Source organism: Podarcis gaigeae (genome assembly GCF_964106915.1).
Source record: "Podarcis gaigeae genome assembly, chromosome: 2".
NCBI classification, from domain to species: domain Eukaryota; kingdom Metazoa; phylum Chordata; class Lepidosauria; order Squamata; family Lacertidae; genus Podarcis; species Podarcis gaigeae.
The window spans coordinates 93,838,078-93,857,793 of record NC_139679.1 but is presented as its reverse complement, the minus strand read 5'-3'; the positions used below and the strand labels follow the sequence as shown (position 1 = coordinate 93,857,793).

General features: G+C 40.4%; 1 protein-coding gene across 9 annotated transcripts in view; it reads left to right on the top strand.

The window, feature by feature from the left end:
• Positions 1 to 19,716, top strand: part of LOC310837225 (contactin-4) — a 509,134-nt gene that overhangs the window by 284,320 nt on the left and 205,098 nt on the right. For all 9 annotated transcript variants that reach the window (XM_083723375.1, XM_083723377.1, XM_083723366.1 and 6 more), the window contains 2 exons: positions 7,284 to 7,410; positions 9,125 to 9,300. In XM_083723375.1, the coding sequence (XP_083579501.1) occupies positions 7,284 to 7,410; positions 9,125 to 9,300 (303 nt within the window). The remainder of the gene's footprint in view (positions 1 to 7,283; positions 7,411 to 9,124; positions 9,301 to 19,716) is intronic.

Sequence of the window (19,716 nt, the reverse complement as noted above, 5' to 3'; positions counted from 1 at the left end):
CAATATGCCTTTCTATCAATTTATATTATAAAAAGGTATCTAAAATAAATTCCCTGAGCAGAACACAAGGACATCTTTCAAAAATCATTTACACTGGATATAATCCAAAAATATTCTTCAGTTTAGTTATTAGCTTTCCCCCAAAGTGCAAAATATTCAATTAAGCCTTCTCTCAAATTGGCCATAACTTTCAATTAACATAAACCAAATTTCATTTTGCTAACAATATCAATCAGTGCATCTAACGAAGAGTTACAGCTGAAATGGTTCACCTGCTCACTTACATTTAAAGACTGAGCTTTAGTGTGTGTGTAGGTGTGCACACACACTGCAGGTTTTGACTGAATTAAATGTACAAGACTATTTGCTCTGTCTTAAATGTGTGTGCATAATTTCTTACTCATAAACAGCTCCAATTTATAGAGCTCTGTCCCAGATAAAATCAACCTTTATGAATAGAGATGTAAGAAGGCACCTGATACCATTATTCCTGTATTCAGAGTGTGCAGCATTGTTTCCATTCCACTGCAGTTCATATTCCACCAAAAGCTATTTGATTCATCTTGGTGTTCACTGTGGCAAAACGACATTGTCATTACTTTATTCCACCCTATTCATTTCAGTTCAAATGGAAAGGGGGGGGGGCATAACCAATTATGTACTGCTTGTGAAGTGAACACAAAAACAGCAACAGCAGCAAATACTGATTGTATTTACTTGATTGAGATCCGTTCTGGATATGGAACATATTAATGAGCACTAGCAATTCCCATTCCCATTCCCATCAGAGTTCTCTGAAATCCTTACTTATGACTAAAGTGGACCCCACAGGATAAACATGTGCCTTAGTCTATTTTTCTTTTCAATGACAAGCATCCATAGAATAATAGAATTGTAGAATTGGAAGGGACTCCAAGGGTCATCTAGTCCAACCTCCTGGAATGCAGGCATCTCAGCTAAAGCATCCATGACTGTTGGCCATCCAGCCTCTTCTGCTTAAAAACCTCAAATGAAGGAGAATCCACAACTCCCTGAGGGAGTCTGTTCTATTTTACAACAGCTCTTACCATCATAAAGTTCTTCCTGATGTTTAGTTGGAATCTCTTTTCTTGTAACTTGAAGCCATTGGTTCAAGTCATACCCTCTGGAACAGGAAAGAACAAGCTTGCTCCATCTTCCATGTGACTGCCCTAGAGATATTTGATTTCAACTCCCTCAACCTTTCCGCATAAGGCTTGGTTTCCAGACCCTTGATCATCTTGGTGGCCCTCCTCTGCACACATTCCAGCTTGTCAATATCCTTGTTAAATTGTGCCATCCAGAACAAGACACAGTCTCCAGGTGTGGTCTGAAGGACATGCCAGTAGAAAGCAGATGTTAAAGTCCAGTGGACTGCTTATTGCTTTCCCATGCAGCATTATTTTCTACCCAAAATTGTTGCCCCAGTTGCTTTTCTGACCGTGGGTGGAAAATATACTGCATATGAGAGGTAGTTGTGCCTCCTCCTTGCTCTTGCTATTGACCCACTCTTAATTGTAGAATGCAGGAGGGTGAGTGCAGAACCACCACTGCAGAAACTCCTGAGACCACCAATTCTTGTCTGTCCTGTGACAGGCCAAAAAGGAAGTGTGCTCTAAGCATCCCATACATAGGGGGCTTCAGAACACAGACTGAAATAGGTCTTTCTCCAAAATAACCAGAAGAAAATCTGGGGAGATAATTTGGGTGGTTTGGCTGATTTAAATATTGTGATACATGGGTATGTTTTTACTAGTCGTGTTATTGAATATCAGGTTATTCTTTCCTCTATGCTGTGTGGTGCTGCTTTTCCATCGTGTTCATTATTTCGCTGAAACTGACTGTGTTCATCACATAGTTGTCAATTTTAATTTTTAAGGAAATAAAACACATATGCGGTCACAGGATTGCAGTTTCTATGCATTCTCTGTCTCTGTGTGGCATCAAAAAAAAAATTGTATCATTCATTCATAGCTAAGTGTCTGAATTATTTGTTCCAGATGGCCAACAGGTGCGCACTGTGTAAGACTATTGTATTTAGTGCTGATTCGCACCATCTGAGAATTTAACCCCAAAATGGGTAGAATAATGCACAAGCTCTTTTCTTTCTAAAGGACTGTATCGGCTGTCGACTAAACAGATTATGAACTTGGTTATCTCCGCTATACAGTGGTAGTAATTAAAAGGGCTGGGGGGAGGGGAGAAGAATAACCAGTTAAATAATGATAATTGTGCATTGTTGTCATTTCCCCATTTCCCCCTTTGTTCTGCTTTTATGCTGACAGCTGCTCTCAGAATTTCTCATTTTCTTTAGCCCATGTAATTAATTTTCTTCAAACCTAGTAATATTTTTAATGGGCTCTTTTTGTCTTGCTGAGAGAAAGAACTTCATTGTTTAAAAGACAAATATTAAAAGGTGCCTGTTGCTGGCATTTTCAAATGCAGATAGTGACCTGAACTGCTGAACTGTCATCATCGTTTTGATGTAATTTCTCCTGCCCTCACAAAAAAACAATAAAAATCTACATGTTTGACATAAGCTAATTAACTTAATACTTTTTTGTACCCCAAGTTCTATGTGAGTGATTGCTATTTCTTGAGGGGATTGAAAACACAAATGGACATGTCAGAAACAACCATATCCCTGCATGGTTTACACTAAAGTTTTGCACTGTGTTATGCAACTTTTTACTTTTTCTGTCTTACCCAAGCTAACTTGTTGAATGTAACAGTGACAAATCCCAGCACTACTGGACACAACTAAAGGACCTATATTCACAAGAATATAAGAAGAATGCTGCTGGGTCAGGTCAAAGGGTCAGGTCATCTAATCCAGCATTCTGTTGCGACTGTGGCCAAAAAGATGCCTAAGGGAAGCCCACAAGCAGGACCTGTGTTCAACACTACTTCTCCCACCTGTGGAGGGAGAACATAGCCATCATGGCCCAGTAGCCATCCTCCATGGCCCAGTAGCCATCCTCCATGAATTTGTCTAATCCCCTTTCAGAGCCATCCCGATTGGTGGCCATCGCTACATCTCGTAGGAACAAATTTCATAGTGTAACTTCGTGCTGTGAGAAGTGCTTTCTTTGAATCTTCCAACATTCAATTTCTTTCGATGGACCTGAGTTCTGGTACAGTCGTACCTCAGAAGTTGAATGGAATCCGTTCTGGAAGTCCGTTCGACTTCAAAAACATTCAGAAACCAAAGCACTGCTTCCGATTGGCTGCAGGAAGCTCCTGCAGCCAATCGGAAGCCATGGAAGCCCCATCAGACGTTTGGCTTCCAAAGAACGTTCGCAAACCGGAAGAATCACTTCCGGGTTTGCGGCATTCGGGAGCCAAAACATCTGTGTACCAAGGCATTCAGGATCCACAGTACAACTGTATTATGAGGGTTTCTCCCTCTCCACTTTGTCCATACCAGGGATAGATTTCTGCATGTCTTTCAGTGCCCACTTATTCTACCTTTTTTCATAGCTTAAAAGCCTCAAATGTTGTGTGTCTCTCCTTACCTCTGCAAGCACAAAGCAACTGGCAACTGTACCTGAGCTTTATGTAATGATGTGTAGTTTCCTGGCTTCTCTGATAAATGTGGTGTTGGCTGATTTCCAACTCTCTAGTAAGCAGACCAATTTTAGAGATAAATTGCATATTTAAAAATTGCAACAATTTCAGATTTAAGCTGTTTTAGAACCCTCAGGTGTAAGCATTCAAGGACTTGCTAAGTGTAATTTGTCAGTTATCGTGACTTCATTATGCCACCTCTGTTTGCAGCTTAGTCCTGCTTAACCCACTCCTAGTCACAGTACTTGAAATTGCAGTTCTGTTACTAATGAAGGTTTTATTCCAAAAATCACCACACAGTCTAAACATAGATCAGATTTCAGGTTACATGGTTCAGTGGTTCAAAGCAGAGCTCGAAGGTAAATGGGGAAGACACAAGCTAGGGTGTTGCCTCTTCGCCTGACAGACACATCCCTTTGCCCTGCTTTTGAAGACTAGGGTGGGTATAGGTATATGTGCATTTCAGGTCCTGAGCAATAGGACTGGGAAAGCAAGTTGGTCTTCTTGTGAGTAGGCTGGGGATCCTTGTATAGTAGTGCATCTGGCACTATATTCTTGAAGATGGGACTTTGTTCTGCTTAGCCGGCTGACAGTTCAACTCAGGCTCATGTGCCTTCCTAGTTGCTGGGGCAACCTAGCTCACAGAATGTGGAGTGATTGGAGGCTTCCATGACACCTCCACCTCTGCTGAAATGTCCTGCAATGGGATATCTCCTAGAGTACTCAGACCTTTGCTAAGTCTGTGAAGCCAGTCCACTGTACAATTGGGGTCCATGTGTCTCCCCAGTTACCATGGAACTCATGCTATTAGGAGGCAGCTTGGGGACTGGTTCAGATAGCTCTCCCACCTCTGCTGGGATGTCCGACATCATCAGGGCAGAAACATCTGGTGAACTACCCACCCTCAAACTCAGCACTCTCATCCCATTCCTCCTTCCTCTCTGGCCAGTCATGCCAAGAGGTCTCCATGGGCTCATCATGACACATCCCTGTTTTTGTACTGCTATGAGGAACTTCAGCTCTGTATCTGGATCATAACATTAGACCTAGTCACGCATATATTCACTGTGGGGTGATCCCACATCCCTTTGGGACTGTGTGAATAAAGCAGCCCTTAGGTGGGGCGAGTCACATAAACTTTCCTAGTTATTTGTTGCTTAGTCTAGGAGGGGTCCTTTGTTGGGAATTCATACAGTGGTACTGTACCTCGGGTTAAGTACTTAATTCGTTCCAGAGGTCCGTTTTTAACTTGAAACTGTTCTTAACCTGAAGCACCACTTTAGCTAATGGGGCCTCCTGCTGCTGCCGCGCCGCCGGAGCACAATTTCTGTTCTCACCCTGAAGCAAAGTTCTTAACTTGAAGCACTGTTTCTGGGTTAGCGGAGTCTGTAACCTGAAGAGTATGTAACATGAGGTACCACTGTATAGGGAATCTCCTATTGTGATGGCTTACCACACCAACTAAAAACCTTTTTGGATTTGCAGCATTCCCCCCTCTCCTTATCATGTATCGTCATAATTGTGCAGTGTGGCACATAAGTTTGGGAATGCTGCTGGATAGCAGGTGTGGAAACTTAAAGATTAAGGTAGCATCCTGTGTACACTTATTTGAGAGAAAGCTCCATTGAACATGGTGGGATTTAATTCTGAGTAACCATGCATAGGATATTGCAGGAAGATGTATCTCCTCTTGCAACATTCATGGTGCCAAGTAAATTCCCAGGTATGCATTAGAGAGCATGTTAGTGGTGTGGTGTTGAGACCTTTTCTAGTCCTATATTCATACATTGCTGAAATATCCTTCCAAAGGTCATAGCAAGAGTGGAAGAGTGGAAGTACATCCAGATCAGTTTTGATAACAGTTATTTTCATTCACTTTTCTCAAAATCACCTTGAGCCTTTCTCCAACAGACGTTTTTGTTATATTTCCTACATCTCTTTCGATCCACTTCAGGACTATTATATTCATACAAAAGCAGCTTAGTGGTCATTTCTGTGACCCATTGACTAAAAGAAAAAGTACCTACTTTCATATTTCAGCAACATATCTCATTGTTATATATTAAAACCTTTGCTCTTGGAAGCTTCAGGAATACTATACTTTTCACAGTGATGAACTATGGAACATGGATGCTCAGTCCTGTGACTTCTGCTGTGTGAGGGTTTTGTTGTTCTTCGATATGCAGTGCCTTCCACCTTTTGTCATTTCTTGTTGCCTAGTAATCACTCATGTTTTCCCACTAAAATAATAAGGCATACAGATCACTTTCGCATTTCAAAACCATTTATTCCCAACTGTGTCTTCATATCGAAGCAATGATCTGCCTTCCTCCTTTTCCATTAATGAACTCCATTTAACTCCAAAAGTTTTGGCTCAAACTCACGTCAATCAAAAAAGTGAGCTTTGCAAGACCCTTAACATTATTACCATCCATGGCAAATGTTTACCATCTTTAGTTAGTTAGTTAGTTAGTTAGTTAGTTGATTTTATAGCATCTAGTCCGTTTCTGTGAACTAATACTACTCTTCCCTGTCCCACATTTTATACTTCTATGAATTTACTGAGGCTTATGTCGGCATTTCAGTCAGACTCTGTTTCTGTGGCCAATCAGGACTGTGCACTGCTCAGGCACTCTTAATCCAGGAGTAAAGTGATTTCCATGTGTGCAAGGGTAGAAAAATCATGTGACTGACATTTCAGTATTAGGAAATCCCCCTCCCTCCTGTTGTTATGAGGGCAACCATTACAAATAGTAGGATGGTACGGAGGGTTGTTCAGTTGAGAACTTAAGTGTTCAAAGACCATATGTAGCATGAGAACATGGATTACTCAGTCTTGTACACCTACTAAGGAAAACCTGTCCCAGCAGACAGCCACCCACACAGACAGCCCCGGCAGGGTTTGCTTAGGACCCACATATAAAATCCAGTGTTTACCTTGAATATCCTGGTTGTGACCCAGATTCTGTTTTCTTTAGGGGTTTTTATTGGTTTATCTGTCCATTTCTTTATTTAGGAATTTACTTACCGCCTTTCACCATAAGGTCACAGGGTGACATACAGCACATTAAAACACATCAATATATATTCTAAAAGTGATTAAAACAGAAATACAAGACAAGCACAGCATAAACTAAGACAGAAAGCATAAAATAGTGAGTGACACAATCCAAAACTAACCACAGACAGGTTACACGTTGCCACCTGCCTGGTGAAATAGGTACATCCTCAACTTGCTTCTAAAAAGATTTAACTTTGAGGCAAAGTGTACTTCAGTAGGAAGTTTTAGAGCTGCCACTGAATAAGCCCAGCTATGGGCCCCAGCACTACTTATCTCATCCATTTTCAGGACTACCAGGAAGGCCTCCTTAACTGAGCTTAAAAAAATGGAGAGAAGGTTTGGGAGAGAAGGCATTCTCTCACATACTTGAATCTCAGGCTGTTCAGATTTATTTAGTTTTTAGGGGCGCCCTTCCCCCTTGATTCCAAACCTCAAACTGAGGCAGGGTGGAGCGATACTTTTAATTTTGATTACTCCTTATTTATCCATTTATATCCATTCTACTTTTCCTCCAAGGAGCTCTCATAACTGAATGTAAATTGGATGTTACACTTCAAATTGTCTTCCTTATAAGCAATAGTAGGTTGGTTTTAGTTACATGAAATATACGTGAATTTTATTATTATGTATACCACAGATGATAACACGCTGCACGGACCAGTTTTTATCCAGGAACCAAGCAGTGTCGTTTTTGCACTGGATTCTGAGGAAAAGAAAGTCAAACTCAACTGTGAAGTGAAGGGAAATCCTAAACCAACTATAAGGTTTGTTGCATATCAATCAACTTTTTTTGGAGGGGGGCACAATGTTCTGTTACTATGAAGGAAGAGAAGAAAAATCCTGGCACTGTACATGTTGGAGGAAAAAAACTCCAGTAGACTGAAAAGAAACTATCAGGCCTACATTAATGTTTTTGCTTTCCAAGGACCAGCCATATTCACTCAATAGCAGCATTGAAAAAGCTTGTGGGACTGTGAAGAGGCTCATTTTTATTGTGTCAAATGATTTCATAAACTAGGGTGTAATTTGGCTGATGTACAGGGTAACTACGTAAGGAGGTAAAAGTGGGTTTTGATTTCACATGTTTGAGGAAGACTGTGGCACTCAGAAGCTTATGCCACACAATAAATGATATCCTTTAAAGTGCCAAAATACTGTTTGTTACTAGCATGCATGGCAATGGGTTGGACTAGGTGATCCTTGGGGTCCCTTCCAACTCTGCAAGTCTATGATTTTATGCCTAACAAGTATTGAATTTGTGACAACTTGTGATGCTTTGCATAGAATTAAAATCTAAAAGTTAATGGGCAAAGTGATGTTCAAAGAGCCAATGGAGAAGGTTAATAAGAGGAGTGACATGATCATAGCAATAATAGGAAAGAGATAAAAGGGTTTTATTTTCATTTAATTCATTTGTTTAATTTGAATACTGCCTTATAGTCAATCTCTTGAGGAGAAAAGAGACTAGGCAAGAAGACTTGGTAGACAAAGGAAAGAGATAACAAAGCACAATAGGATCTGGACATTTCTCTTTCTGTGACTTTAAAAGGAAGGTCAATAAAGAAAAAAATTATTGTGCCTAAATAGTCTGAATAGACTTGTTTATTGAAAAATGAGGTTGATATTCTGAGCAGTAGATCTAAAAAATTAGTAGATCTAAAAAGCATCTGTTTTGCAGTGAGGGAGTATCTTTGGACTTAATATAGGGGTATAAAGTAGTTTATAAATAGGGAAGTTAATGCATGGTCAGTAGATTGTAACACTGAAATAATAGCATGAATAGCAGATTTAAAATGCTGTGTGTAAATGTGTATTACATTCGCTTTATATTCTGCTTTAAATAGTAAAGATTCTCCACCAAAGACTATAAATATGAAAATGTTTTAATCCAAACAAATTTTAAGTAAAATGTTTTGTTATATGAGTGTTCTCAAAACAACAACAACAACAACAATTTATAGGGCATAAATTGAAATAAACCCACTCTGGACCTATTTTAGAAATTTATGGATTTTGCCCTGGGAAAATCAGTTTGGGGTACTTTTCATATCCTCTAGGAATTTCTGTGTTTCTATTGTATTATGTTTCCATCCCTCTGCTGTTTATACATTATAATCTAAATAAGAAGAGGTAATCAATGAAGGTGTTGGATACAATAGACCTTCCCTTAGTGTGGGGTGTTGGAGTGGATGATTTAGCCCTTGAGCTGTAAGATTCTGTAAAAATAAGTAATCACCCAGAGCATCGGCTTCAGTAAAAGCAGTACCACAACAGTGATGTAAACATTAATCAGGTTTGTGACTGACTGGTAAGATTACTTCTCAAGTTAAATGTTACATAACATTTCAGATTTATACAGGAAAATGTGTTTTCATGGTACTTAGGAAATAAAGAGAAGGTCATTTGTTCTGTTTCTCTCTCTCGCTCGCTCCCCAACCCCCCAAGCAAAATTCAACCACTTCCACTTTTGTACCATAGGTGGAAGTTAAATGGAACCATTGTTGACATTGGTATGGATTACCGCTACAGTGTGGTTGAAGGCAGCTTGTTGATCAATAATCCCAATAAAACTCAAGATGCTGGAACATACCAGTGTGTAGCAACGAACTCATTTGGAACAATTGTTAGCCGAGAAGCTAAACTACAATTTGCATGTAAGTAGCAACAATATCATATGGTAGATATTACTTTGTTGCAACATAATGTTGGGGTGGGGCTATTAAATTGATGTCTCTTTAAAGGTTCATATATACATAGCTCCATTTAGAATGTATCTTGATTCATAGGATGTGTTATTTAATCTGTAAATAAGTAAACATTTTGATAGGTCTGTTTTACAGAAGAAATTAAAAAGGAAAAAAGTGTATGTAGTGAGAAATTATTAATAATTTGTGCAATATTAAGGCTGTGAGAGGGAACCAAAGGCAGGTTGACCATCAGCAGTGCAGAAATGAGGGCAAAATAGCATTTGTTCACGGCACTGTTTTGCAGAGTGAAGTTTTCCTGCCATTGTAAGCAGTGTGGGGGAAATAAGAGGGGTGGGTTAAACCACAGAGCCCAGTATTTGCCGATCAGAAGGTTGGCGGTTCAAATCCCCGCGACGGAGTGAGCTCCACTTGCTCGGTCCCTGCTCCTGCCAACCTAGCAGTTCGAAAGCATGTCAAAATGCAAGTAGATAAATAGGAAGGTAAACGGCGTTTCCGTGCGCTGCTCTGGTTCACCAGAAGCGGCTTAGTCATGCTGGCCACATGACCTGGAAGCTGTACGCCGGCCAATAAAGCGAGATGAGCGCCGCAACCCCAGAGTCGGTCACGACTGGACCTAATGGTCAGGGCTCCCTTTACCTTTACCTTTAAATCTACCTGGAGCTATCCTGGATCTCTCCCATATGATGGATTTGGATCTTCAGAGCTGCCATTGGCATGCCTCCTTTTTGGTTTTTCGAACCTCAGCCTTCTTTTGTTGGTGTTGGGCCAGAGTATTGGAGATGTCCACAGAAGCAAGGAGGGGCGAATCTAACATCAGATCATCTTTCTCTCCCGACACTGGAGTTTTGTTAGCCTAAGTGCATCAGTTTTCAAAACATTTTTACGTTTCAGAACTTCAAAAAGGCAAAACTTACAGTGACTTTTTATAGTGTGTAGTGTGAGATCTAAGAAAGGCTGTAGATTACTCAGCACTGCTGACTGTGAAAAATGGCATTTGTCCTTCAACTTTATACGTCACTTACATAAAACCAGATTAGTTGTCTGCAAATGTTTGTTGTCCGTTCTGTACTGAACTCCTGGATGACACCCCCCCCCATGTTTTCGGCTGTCATATATGTCTATCAAAGTTAATTAATTAGTCAAAAGGTTTAAATCGATTTTTTACCCCTGCCCCAAAGACATTTAGGCTGGAATCACATGTATACTTACAAGGGAGAAAACACCACTGAAAACTGTGGTAATTACTTCTGAGCCAGCATGCTGAGGTTGTGGTATCAGGTGACTGAAGACTGTACTCTTAGGTTGTTCTGATTTGCCTTACTTTATAGAGCATCGCGTGATATTACATAAATATGAACATACAATAAACTATGTATTTAAACCTATCTTATTACTCATTTACCTCTTTCTTTTTAGTAAAAAGCATTGCTTATACTGCTCAGTTTAGCCGTTTGAATTACAGTATTAATCTATTCGGTACTATGTTTTAAAGGATACTAGCAGTTAGAAGTAATTCATATCAAGATTCTTGCTTGTGGATGTGACTTGGCACAATATTTTGGCAAATCTTTGTTTGGAACGGCTGCATTGGACCATGAAATGGAAATTAAGTTTTGCTGTGTTTTGTTTTAGAACCCTGCTGTAGAGTACACCCTTGGGATAGGTTTTGGTTTTGTCTCAAACTCTTCTTCCTCAAGTCTGCTTGTCCTGGTTTTAGGGTTTCTAATCATCATCATCTAAATCTGATGAAGATGCAGAAATAGCTTAGGATATCATAGTCTTATTTTGACATGTATTCTGTAAAGTACAGTAGTACCTCGGGTTACATATGCTTCAGGTTACAGACTCTGCTAACCCAGAAATAGTACCTCAGTTTAAGAAATTTGCTTCAGGATGAGAGCAGAAATCACACTGTAGCGGCGCGGCGGCAGCAGGAGGCCCATTAGCTAAAGTGGTACCTCAGGTTAAGAACAGTTTCAGGTTAAGAATGGACCTCCAGAACGAATTAAGTTCTTAACCCAAGGTACCACTGTATTCATAATTTCCCAAAGTATGAAAAAAATGATAGACATGTGTGCCTTGGATAACTTGTGGATTTGGGCAGGGACACTCTTCCTGCTCTTAAATCATTGTAATTATTTATTATTTTACACATTCATGCTCTGCCTCTTTGGAGGAACTCATTACCAGGTGATTTACAAAAGTTAAGCAAAAATCACATAATAAATAAAAAAACAAAAACATCTAAACTACAAATCAACTACCACCACCACCACCACCACTACTACTACTACTAATAAATTATTTATACCCCGCCCATCTGGCTTGGACTCCCCAGCCAACAGGATATTAAAAACACAAAGTGTTTAGCTAAAATGTTTTTAACATCAGGCATGCACATCCTGTTTTAGTTCCCTTCAATAAAAGGCTAGAATTACTCAGGTAAGACACACACATATATATATACTGTATATGAATCAATTATAGACATTTGCTTCACCGCTTGCAAACACACAAAGAGCTGGTTGTTGTCCTATGTCCCTGTGTTTGTTTGTGCGTGCGCACGCATATTCACTGGAATTGATGTGTATAATTGCCTCTTAAGTGAAACATTCCTAAGTTTCATAGAACATACTTTTTCAGTGAGCTTCCTGTTTGTGCCCTGTCACCGTTTCTCTTCCTTGGCCAGCATTTTATTTATGTAGTTGAATTATGCTGATTATATTGATGCTGAAAATTAAAATTGAAAATTAAAACATATACCAAAACAAAAGCCAATTTTTATGTCGGGCTTTATTGAAAAATGATTGGTGAAAAGTAATAGCTATTGGGAAGACAAAGTATTATATTTTTCAAAATAATTTACAGTATAATATCAGCTGCTTATATACTGATGGTGTTTGTTCAAGGACTGAAAATGTGCTCTTCTTGTGGAACATAGGTAATGAACAGCTTCTTGGAGACTAATAACTTTAGATGCTGGTTTGTCAGGGAGATTGCTTCATAAATACTTCTTCTTCCTCTTGAATCCTGGTGCTCTCCAGTACCTCAGACATCACAAATCAAATAAGTTTGCTATTCATCAAACTAAGTTTCTATACAGTGGTACATTATTATTCAAAGCCAACTGCTTTGAAAAGATTTTGCTGTCATCATACCATGTGAGAAAGTTCCACACCAGCCTGACCATATATTCAAGCCACACAGAAGATGATAAAATGGCAAAAGCCATTAATTCAGCTAGGACTTGGCCACTTACTTAAACGGTTCACTGAGCTTAAAGAGCAATAATAAATAGCTAAATCATCCAGTGTCAAAATAAATGTGGGGGATATTGAATTGACATCAATAGGAGGTGCCCTTTTAACTACTGAACTTGGCAGGTTTGGAGATTTTGCTCTTTGTGTGTGTTGATTTGTTTTGTAATAGAAAGAAAGAACTTTGAAGATTGTGAGCATGCTACATTAAAATATGTGTTTTGTTTAATTGGTATGTCATTGTAGACCCAAGAAAACATCTGGACTATAATAGAAGCTTTGATAGATGAGCAAGCATAAGCTTGGCTTGACTGATTTTTAATTAAGGAGGTTGCCTTAATAAGCAAAGTTTGTTCTTTAGCAATGAAGTGGCAAATGGTGACTTTCATACCCAGCACCTTCTTAACATTTATATCAAGTAAATGTCAGACACATCACTCACATTTTGATTTGAAATAGGATGAAAGGAGTGGGGGGCATGTTGTGTTTGGGGGCTTTTTCATTTGTTTTGTTTTTCTCAAAAATATATATCAACTTATTTTGTCTGAGATGGCAAACAGAACTGTCTAGATTTTGAAATATCCTTGTTGGGTTAAGTTTATTACACATCATTTGCTTCTAAAAAGCAATAAAGATGTGCATCAATTTTAATAATGTATTCTTTTCAGTTCCAAAATGTATGTAATTCTAATAGAATAAAATGAACTGTAATGGACACTTCATGAACGTCAAAGCTGATTTCAGAGCACAAACCCTCCTTCACTGAAGAAATGCTTTCTTTTTGGTTTTGTGTGAAGGAGAAATCTCAAAATACCACCCCCATACTAATAATTTGATGCACCACTAAAAAGGTTCATTTGACTTCAGTAGCTCCATGGGTTTCTATTTCTGCCAGTACAATAGTATTTATCCTGAATCTTACTTTGCTATTCAGGGACCTCTGTATTGACTGTTCTCGTACTTGCAGCCCTTGACCTACTTGTAGATTCAGCGGCTGCTCCATGCTTCATTTCCATCATACTATAAGATATTTATAGCATGGGAAAATATATTTATATTTATAAGATATTTATAGCTTGACTGTTGGAGGTTCAGTTAGTCTATCAGTCAGCACCTTTCACAGTTCCTCCTTTAATCTCTACCACCCATTATGTTGTTGATGACCTCTCTGCTTTCTTCCCTCTGATGCTGCATTTTAACTTCTGTGGCAAATTATACCCATCTAGCTTGGAGATAAAAGGCTGTCATTATACTCAAGGGTTAAATTTGAATACAAGGGCATCATTAAAAGATGTTGGTTCTCTCTCTCCCTCTGTCTCCTGGTTAAGGGCTAAATTATTTTTCATTTAGCTTATTCCCTGCAGATTAAACTCTGAAGTAGCTATTTAAGCTCTTGAGGAGGTCAGAGTGGATCAGCAATTATTCCTGAAATATGTATTTAGGTTACAAACTGATTTTGATAAAAGTGCTATATATGTGCCCTCAAATACTTGATATGTTATAATAATTAACATTTCAAATTTTCCTCATTGTTTCTTGACATGCTTTTTTTTAAAAAAAATACAAAAGTAAGGAATAACTAATGAGATGTGGATTGATGATACTTTAAAAAACACACACCTTTGTTTGCAGTTGTAAAGATTCACAGAATTTAATTCTTCATAGCATGGTCAAATACTCATTGACTAAATCTTCCTATATCCATAAAATTGTAAGGTTGTCATCACTCAGCCCCTGTTGGAGGATTTGTAGTGCTTCATCACAATCCTGGATTTGCATGCAGTAAAATCCAAGAGGCCAAGAAAAAACAAGCTTAATAATTGTACAGGGTGAGGAAGAAAACCTCAAGGGACTTAATGTGGGGGGTGGCGGCAGGGATTTGGCAAGTTGAGTGAGAAGGGGCATAGCCCCTAATATTAATATATGAATGAAGTAATTCAGATTATGCTGTGATGGTTTTCCTGGATGGGGAAGCTTAGCATGGCACTGTTGTTTTCTGCTGGATATTAGCTTGATAACTTAAATAAAGGACATAAAGGCATTGGGTGGTATCCAGTTGTCTTCTTCCACTGATGGAAGGCTGTTTGATCAGGTGGAGGCTTCCATTAGTGGAAAGGGCAGAGGCATTTTTTGCTGATTTCCCCTATCCTTTCTAGCCATCTGTCCCTGGTGGTTGAGGACACTTCAGAACAGCAAACAGCGTGATAGTGGTGCAAGAAACTGCAGGGGAGAGAGAGAATTGGCAAAAATCATCTCCCTCCCCCTTTCATGGAAGCCTTTGACATTTATCCATCGGTGAAAGAACACAACTGGATGCAAGCATTGATTTATTTTTTCAGAAACAAAATTCTGCAATCAGTTAGGCTACTTAAAGCATTTCGAAGTCAGCAGGCGTTAAGCAGCCTAGCTGTTTACAGAACTGCAGCCTAAATCAACAAGGAACTAAGCCTATATCTGTAAGTGGGCAATATGCTGTTCATCCTATTCAGAAAGATGATCTTCGGAGCTATGAATTATTAACACATAACTGAGTAGCAAAATAAATAATTGATCTCCTAAAGTGCTGTGCAGCCTCCTCTCCTTCTGGTTTATTACATTTATTTCTTGTCTTACAGGCACCTATGGTGTTGGTTGGTACACTTTGATCCGTTTGCTTTGTGCTTGTGGCCATGAAAAAATCTGGTTGCTCATAAATTTTAGTTCCTAGTGCATGGGTTAACCTTTCAACATTTTTTGGGGGGGAGGGGGATGGAAGATCCTCCCTGGCTGTGTTGCACAAGGGCTTGTTGCAGTTCATCGTGAGGCTCTGTTGGTAGATTGGTTTTGAGTTAAGGGAGAGCTCTGAGCCCACTTTGATCATTCCATGCTGTCCAGTGCTTTTAAAGTGAAGCACCAATTTGTTTTGCTCTGGCCTGACCTCTTGGCTGCTAGAGGAAGTCGCTCCATAATATCATGGGAATTAGTATATTGTGGCAGTATTGCAGCAAAGCCTTTCAGGGGCCCTATAGCTGTGTGCCTTATCACTCGTGATGATTATTCATCAGGCCACTCTACGTTTTTTAAAGCTATACGAGATCACATATAGCTTTCAGTTGTTCATGAATCTTTCAGTGGAAATTTGTTTCATGTTGGTACAAAACTAAATCAGATTTAGGAATAGATTTTTTAAGAAAAGAAGGAAAGCTTACGCAGGGGGTTCAGATAAACATCTGCACACGCCATGCTTCTGTGAGTTGCAAGAGCTCAGTCATAAGAAATGGGCAGTGGCCTTTTCCTCAATGGCTGGAGGAGGCGGCAAAGAAAGAACTGTGTGAGTGGAGGGGGCCCTTCTCCCATCCTCTGGACACTCTGGGAAACTCACCAAACCTACTGCATCTCGAACTGGGTGAGGAGAGTGAAGAGGGACTGCCCGAGGAAGGTACCATCCACCTTGGGCCTGTCCATAAAAAGCAAGCCTGGAGTGAACAACTGGGGTGATATCCACTGTTTCCAGGAACCCGTCTCATTGTGAGACATTTGTGGGTGAGCAGAGAGTTTGTTTGAAACCTGGGTGAGAACCCAGAGGCTTAGAGGGAGTGTATGCCAAATGGAAAATGAATTAATATACGTGTGTGTGTGTGTGTGTGTGTGTGTGTGTAACTTTGTAACATTTTTCTGTTGTTGTTTAGTCGTTTAGTTGTGTCTGACTCTTTGTAACCCCATGAACCAGAGCACGCCAGGCACTCCTGTCTTCCTCTGCCTTCCGCAGCTTGGTCAAACTCATGTTAGTAGCTTCGAGAACACTGCCCAACCATCTCGTCCTCTGTCGTCCCCTTCTCCTTGTGCCCTCAATCTTTCCCCACGTCAGGGTCTTTTATGTAGCTATATTTTGGTAACTTGACCGTTGTTGATTTAGTTGTTTACACCGCTTAGAGATATTTTAAATATATTAAGTGGTATAGAAATTAAATAGCCAATAAACATACAGTAAACCTGTAAGTCCTCAGCCATCTAGGATTAGTTCTAACTTCTTTTGTTTTAGAAATTATGTTCATGTGAAATGTATTTTTTCTTTCTGTATGATTTGCAGCTAGTAGACATGAAGAGAATTTGGTCTAATATTTCCAAGAGTTAAGTTGAAGAGGGTTTTGTATTGTTCCAAAGCCTGGTGCCTGCCCCTTTCTCCCCCAAGCCATGACAAGGGCACATGGGGCCACAGGAATACACACAGGGTCTGTGTCCCTTTGGAGAATGGAAGACACAGCGGAGACTGTCATGCTTTAAGAAATAGGGTTTATTCGCCTATTTACACCTTCAGCCTTCATGGAGGAAGTCCAGATCTTACATCATGCACATTTCTGGAGACAGCAGCATAAGTAACCTTCAGGCTGCTTTCCTCAAAGATGGATCCCATCCGCCCTCCCCCCCTCTTCCCAGAAACCCCTTGCCCTCTCCCAGAGCAGTTACCCTGGCAACCTTCCAAATCTCCAGGGTCCTTGTCTTGTTAAAGACCCTCTATGGGCCTTCAGTGGCTCTCTATTGTTCCCTTAATGGTGCTAGCTTGGTCAGACTACCCAGGCTACCCTTTGCATCTTATATTTCTCGTTTCCCGCCCCAAATAATCACAATCCTAGAATTTATTAATTTCTATGTTTCTCTTAGGGACGCAGGTGGCGCTGTGGGTTAAAGCCTCAGCACCTAGGACTTGCCGATCGAAAGGTCGGCGGTTCGAATCCCTGCGGCGGGGTGCGCTCCCGCTGCTCGGTCCCAGCGCCTGCCAACCTAGCAGTTCGAAAGCACCTCCGGGTGCAAGTAGATAAATAGGGACCGCTTACCAGCGGGAAGGTAAACGGCGTTTCCGTGTGCGGCTCTGGCTCGCCAGATGCAGCTTTGTCACGCTGGCCACGTGACCCGGAAGTGTCTCCGGACAGCGCTGGCCCCTGGCCTCTTGAGTGAGATGGGCGCACAACCCCAGAGTCTGGCAAGACTGGCCCGTATGGGCAGGGGTACCTTTACCTTTACCTTTATGTTTCTCTTAAGTCTACAACAGTATTTTCTTTTCTCCCTGAAGAGAGTTGTAGCACTAACCCATTGGTTCCATTTGCCATCCTGCTACTCAAACCATCCAAACAAACCTATGTTTGTGGTGGGGAGGTGCGTTCCTTTAGATTCAAATAGTCAGAATTAGTCTATAACCCAAAGTTTGGTTGACTCTTTTTGGACTGCAAATGTTACTTGTGTCATCATTACTTTCAGAAAATGGTTATACTATGTAAAGGTGAAAGGTAAAGGACCCCTGGATGGATAAGTACAGTCAAAGGCTACTATGGGGTTGTGGCGCTCATCTCACTTTCAGGCCGAGAGAGCTGGCGTTTGTCCATAGACAGCTTTCTGGGTCAGGTGGCCAGCAGGAATAAACCCCTTCTGGTGCAATGGAACACCATGACGGAAGCCAGAGCATACAGAAACACTGTTTACCTTCCCACTGCAGCGGTACCTATTTATCTACTTGCACTGGTGTGCTTTTGAACTGCTAGGTTGGCAGGAGCTGGGACAGAGCAACGGGAGCTTACCCTGTTACGAGCATTCGAACCACCAACCTTCCGATCGACAAACCCTAGGCTCAGTGGTTTAGACCACAGCGCCACCCGCATCCCCTATGGTTATACTACACCTAGTGATCATGCTGTGTGATTCCTCCCAAGTGAACTCCACTTGGACTCCCCCGTGGAAAAGATAAATAATAAAAATGGTTACCCGTAATTAGGAAAATACTTTTTAAAAGTTAGTCATAACATTTGTTTATTTATTTACTGGATCAACAAATGCCATTATTGTTAAGGGATGCCTTCTAATTCACACAGAAAAACAAATAACTATGCATTTTGTTCTGAAGGATAAAATTTGTATGTCTCATACATAAGTACTGATGAAGAGGAATCCTGGTGCACAAGCAACCAAAGTATACAATCTCAGAGAAAATAAGTGAAATGTACTTGATATGCAGCAGATATTGATCCCATGTAATGATACCTTTGAAACAACTTTATTATCCTGAATGATTGACATTGGATCCTTCATTTTATTTGATGGATGTTGCTGCCGTAAAACGACAGTTGTTCATACCAATATTATTGAGCTGCCAGAATTTGAAGGACTGATTGATTGAAAAAGCCACTGGACTTTTTACTATTTTAAAACTAGTGTGATTCAGAAGCTAGGTAACTGACTTGGGGACACTCTGAAAAATTACATTTCCCTGCACAAAGATTAATCTCAGACCACATGGATCAGGAGAGTAGATAAGCATAGTGACTTCACTTACTGGCTTGGCAGTCAATATATTTGTGTTGTCATAAAAAGAATTATGTCAAACCTTATATTTCAGAGTATTCACTTATTGCTACTGTTTGTTTCCTTTGTGGAGATGTATGAGGTGATCATCAGGAATGACTCCTAATAATCCATTGCATTTTAGGGTCATGTTGTAATCCTAATTTAGGTCATTTGGATTACACCCCTGAGCTGTAGTGGATTGGAAGAAGCACACAAATGTCCAACAAGCAGGAATGGGCGGTCCTGGCAGTATGTGTCAAAGGGAGAGGAGGAATGGGAGGAGATGCTGAGACTGTTGGCAAAAGGGTCTGAGTAGTTGGCTAGGAGACCCCCACCCCACCCAGCTGCTGCTGGACATTCAAGCAGTGGAGGGAGAGTCATGCAAGCCAGCCTCCAGCCCACATGCAGTGAACCCTGCCAATATATTCAGCAAACATTGAGCTAACCATTGGCTTGCCAAATTCAATTCTTGTTCTGGTTGCATTTTTTTTGTTCTGGCTGTTGGATGATCTTGATTGTTGCATCCCACATACATGATCTTGATGTCTGCATCCCACGTCAACTGGAGTGTATGCCCCCAGGTGGTCTAAATCAGGAGTTGATGGGTTTTGTTGGGGAAGAGACTGGGTGAGGTAGAGATGGAACAGCTTTCTTGCAGTAAGACTGCCATGGGACTAACATGACATGTATTCTCACTGCATACATATTCATCCTGTACGTTTGTATTGAAACCTTTTTGTAGAAATCTGTTTCCATTGTTTTACCTGCAAAGTCTTCTGACCCTGTAAAA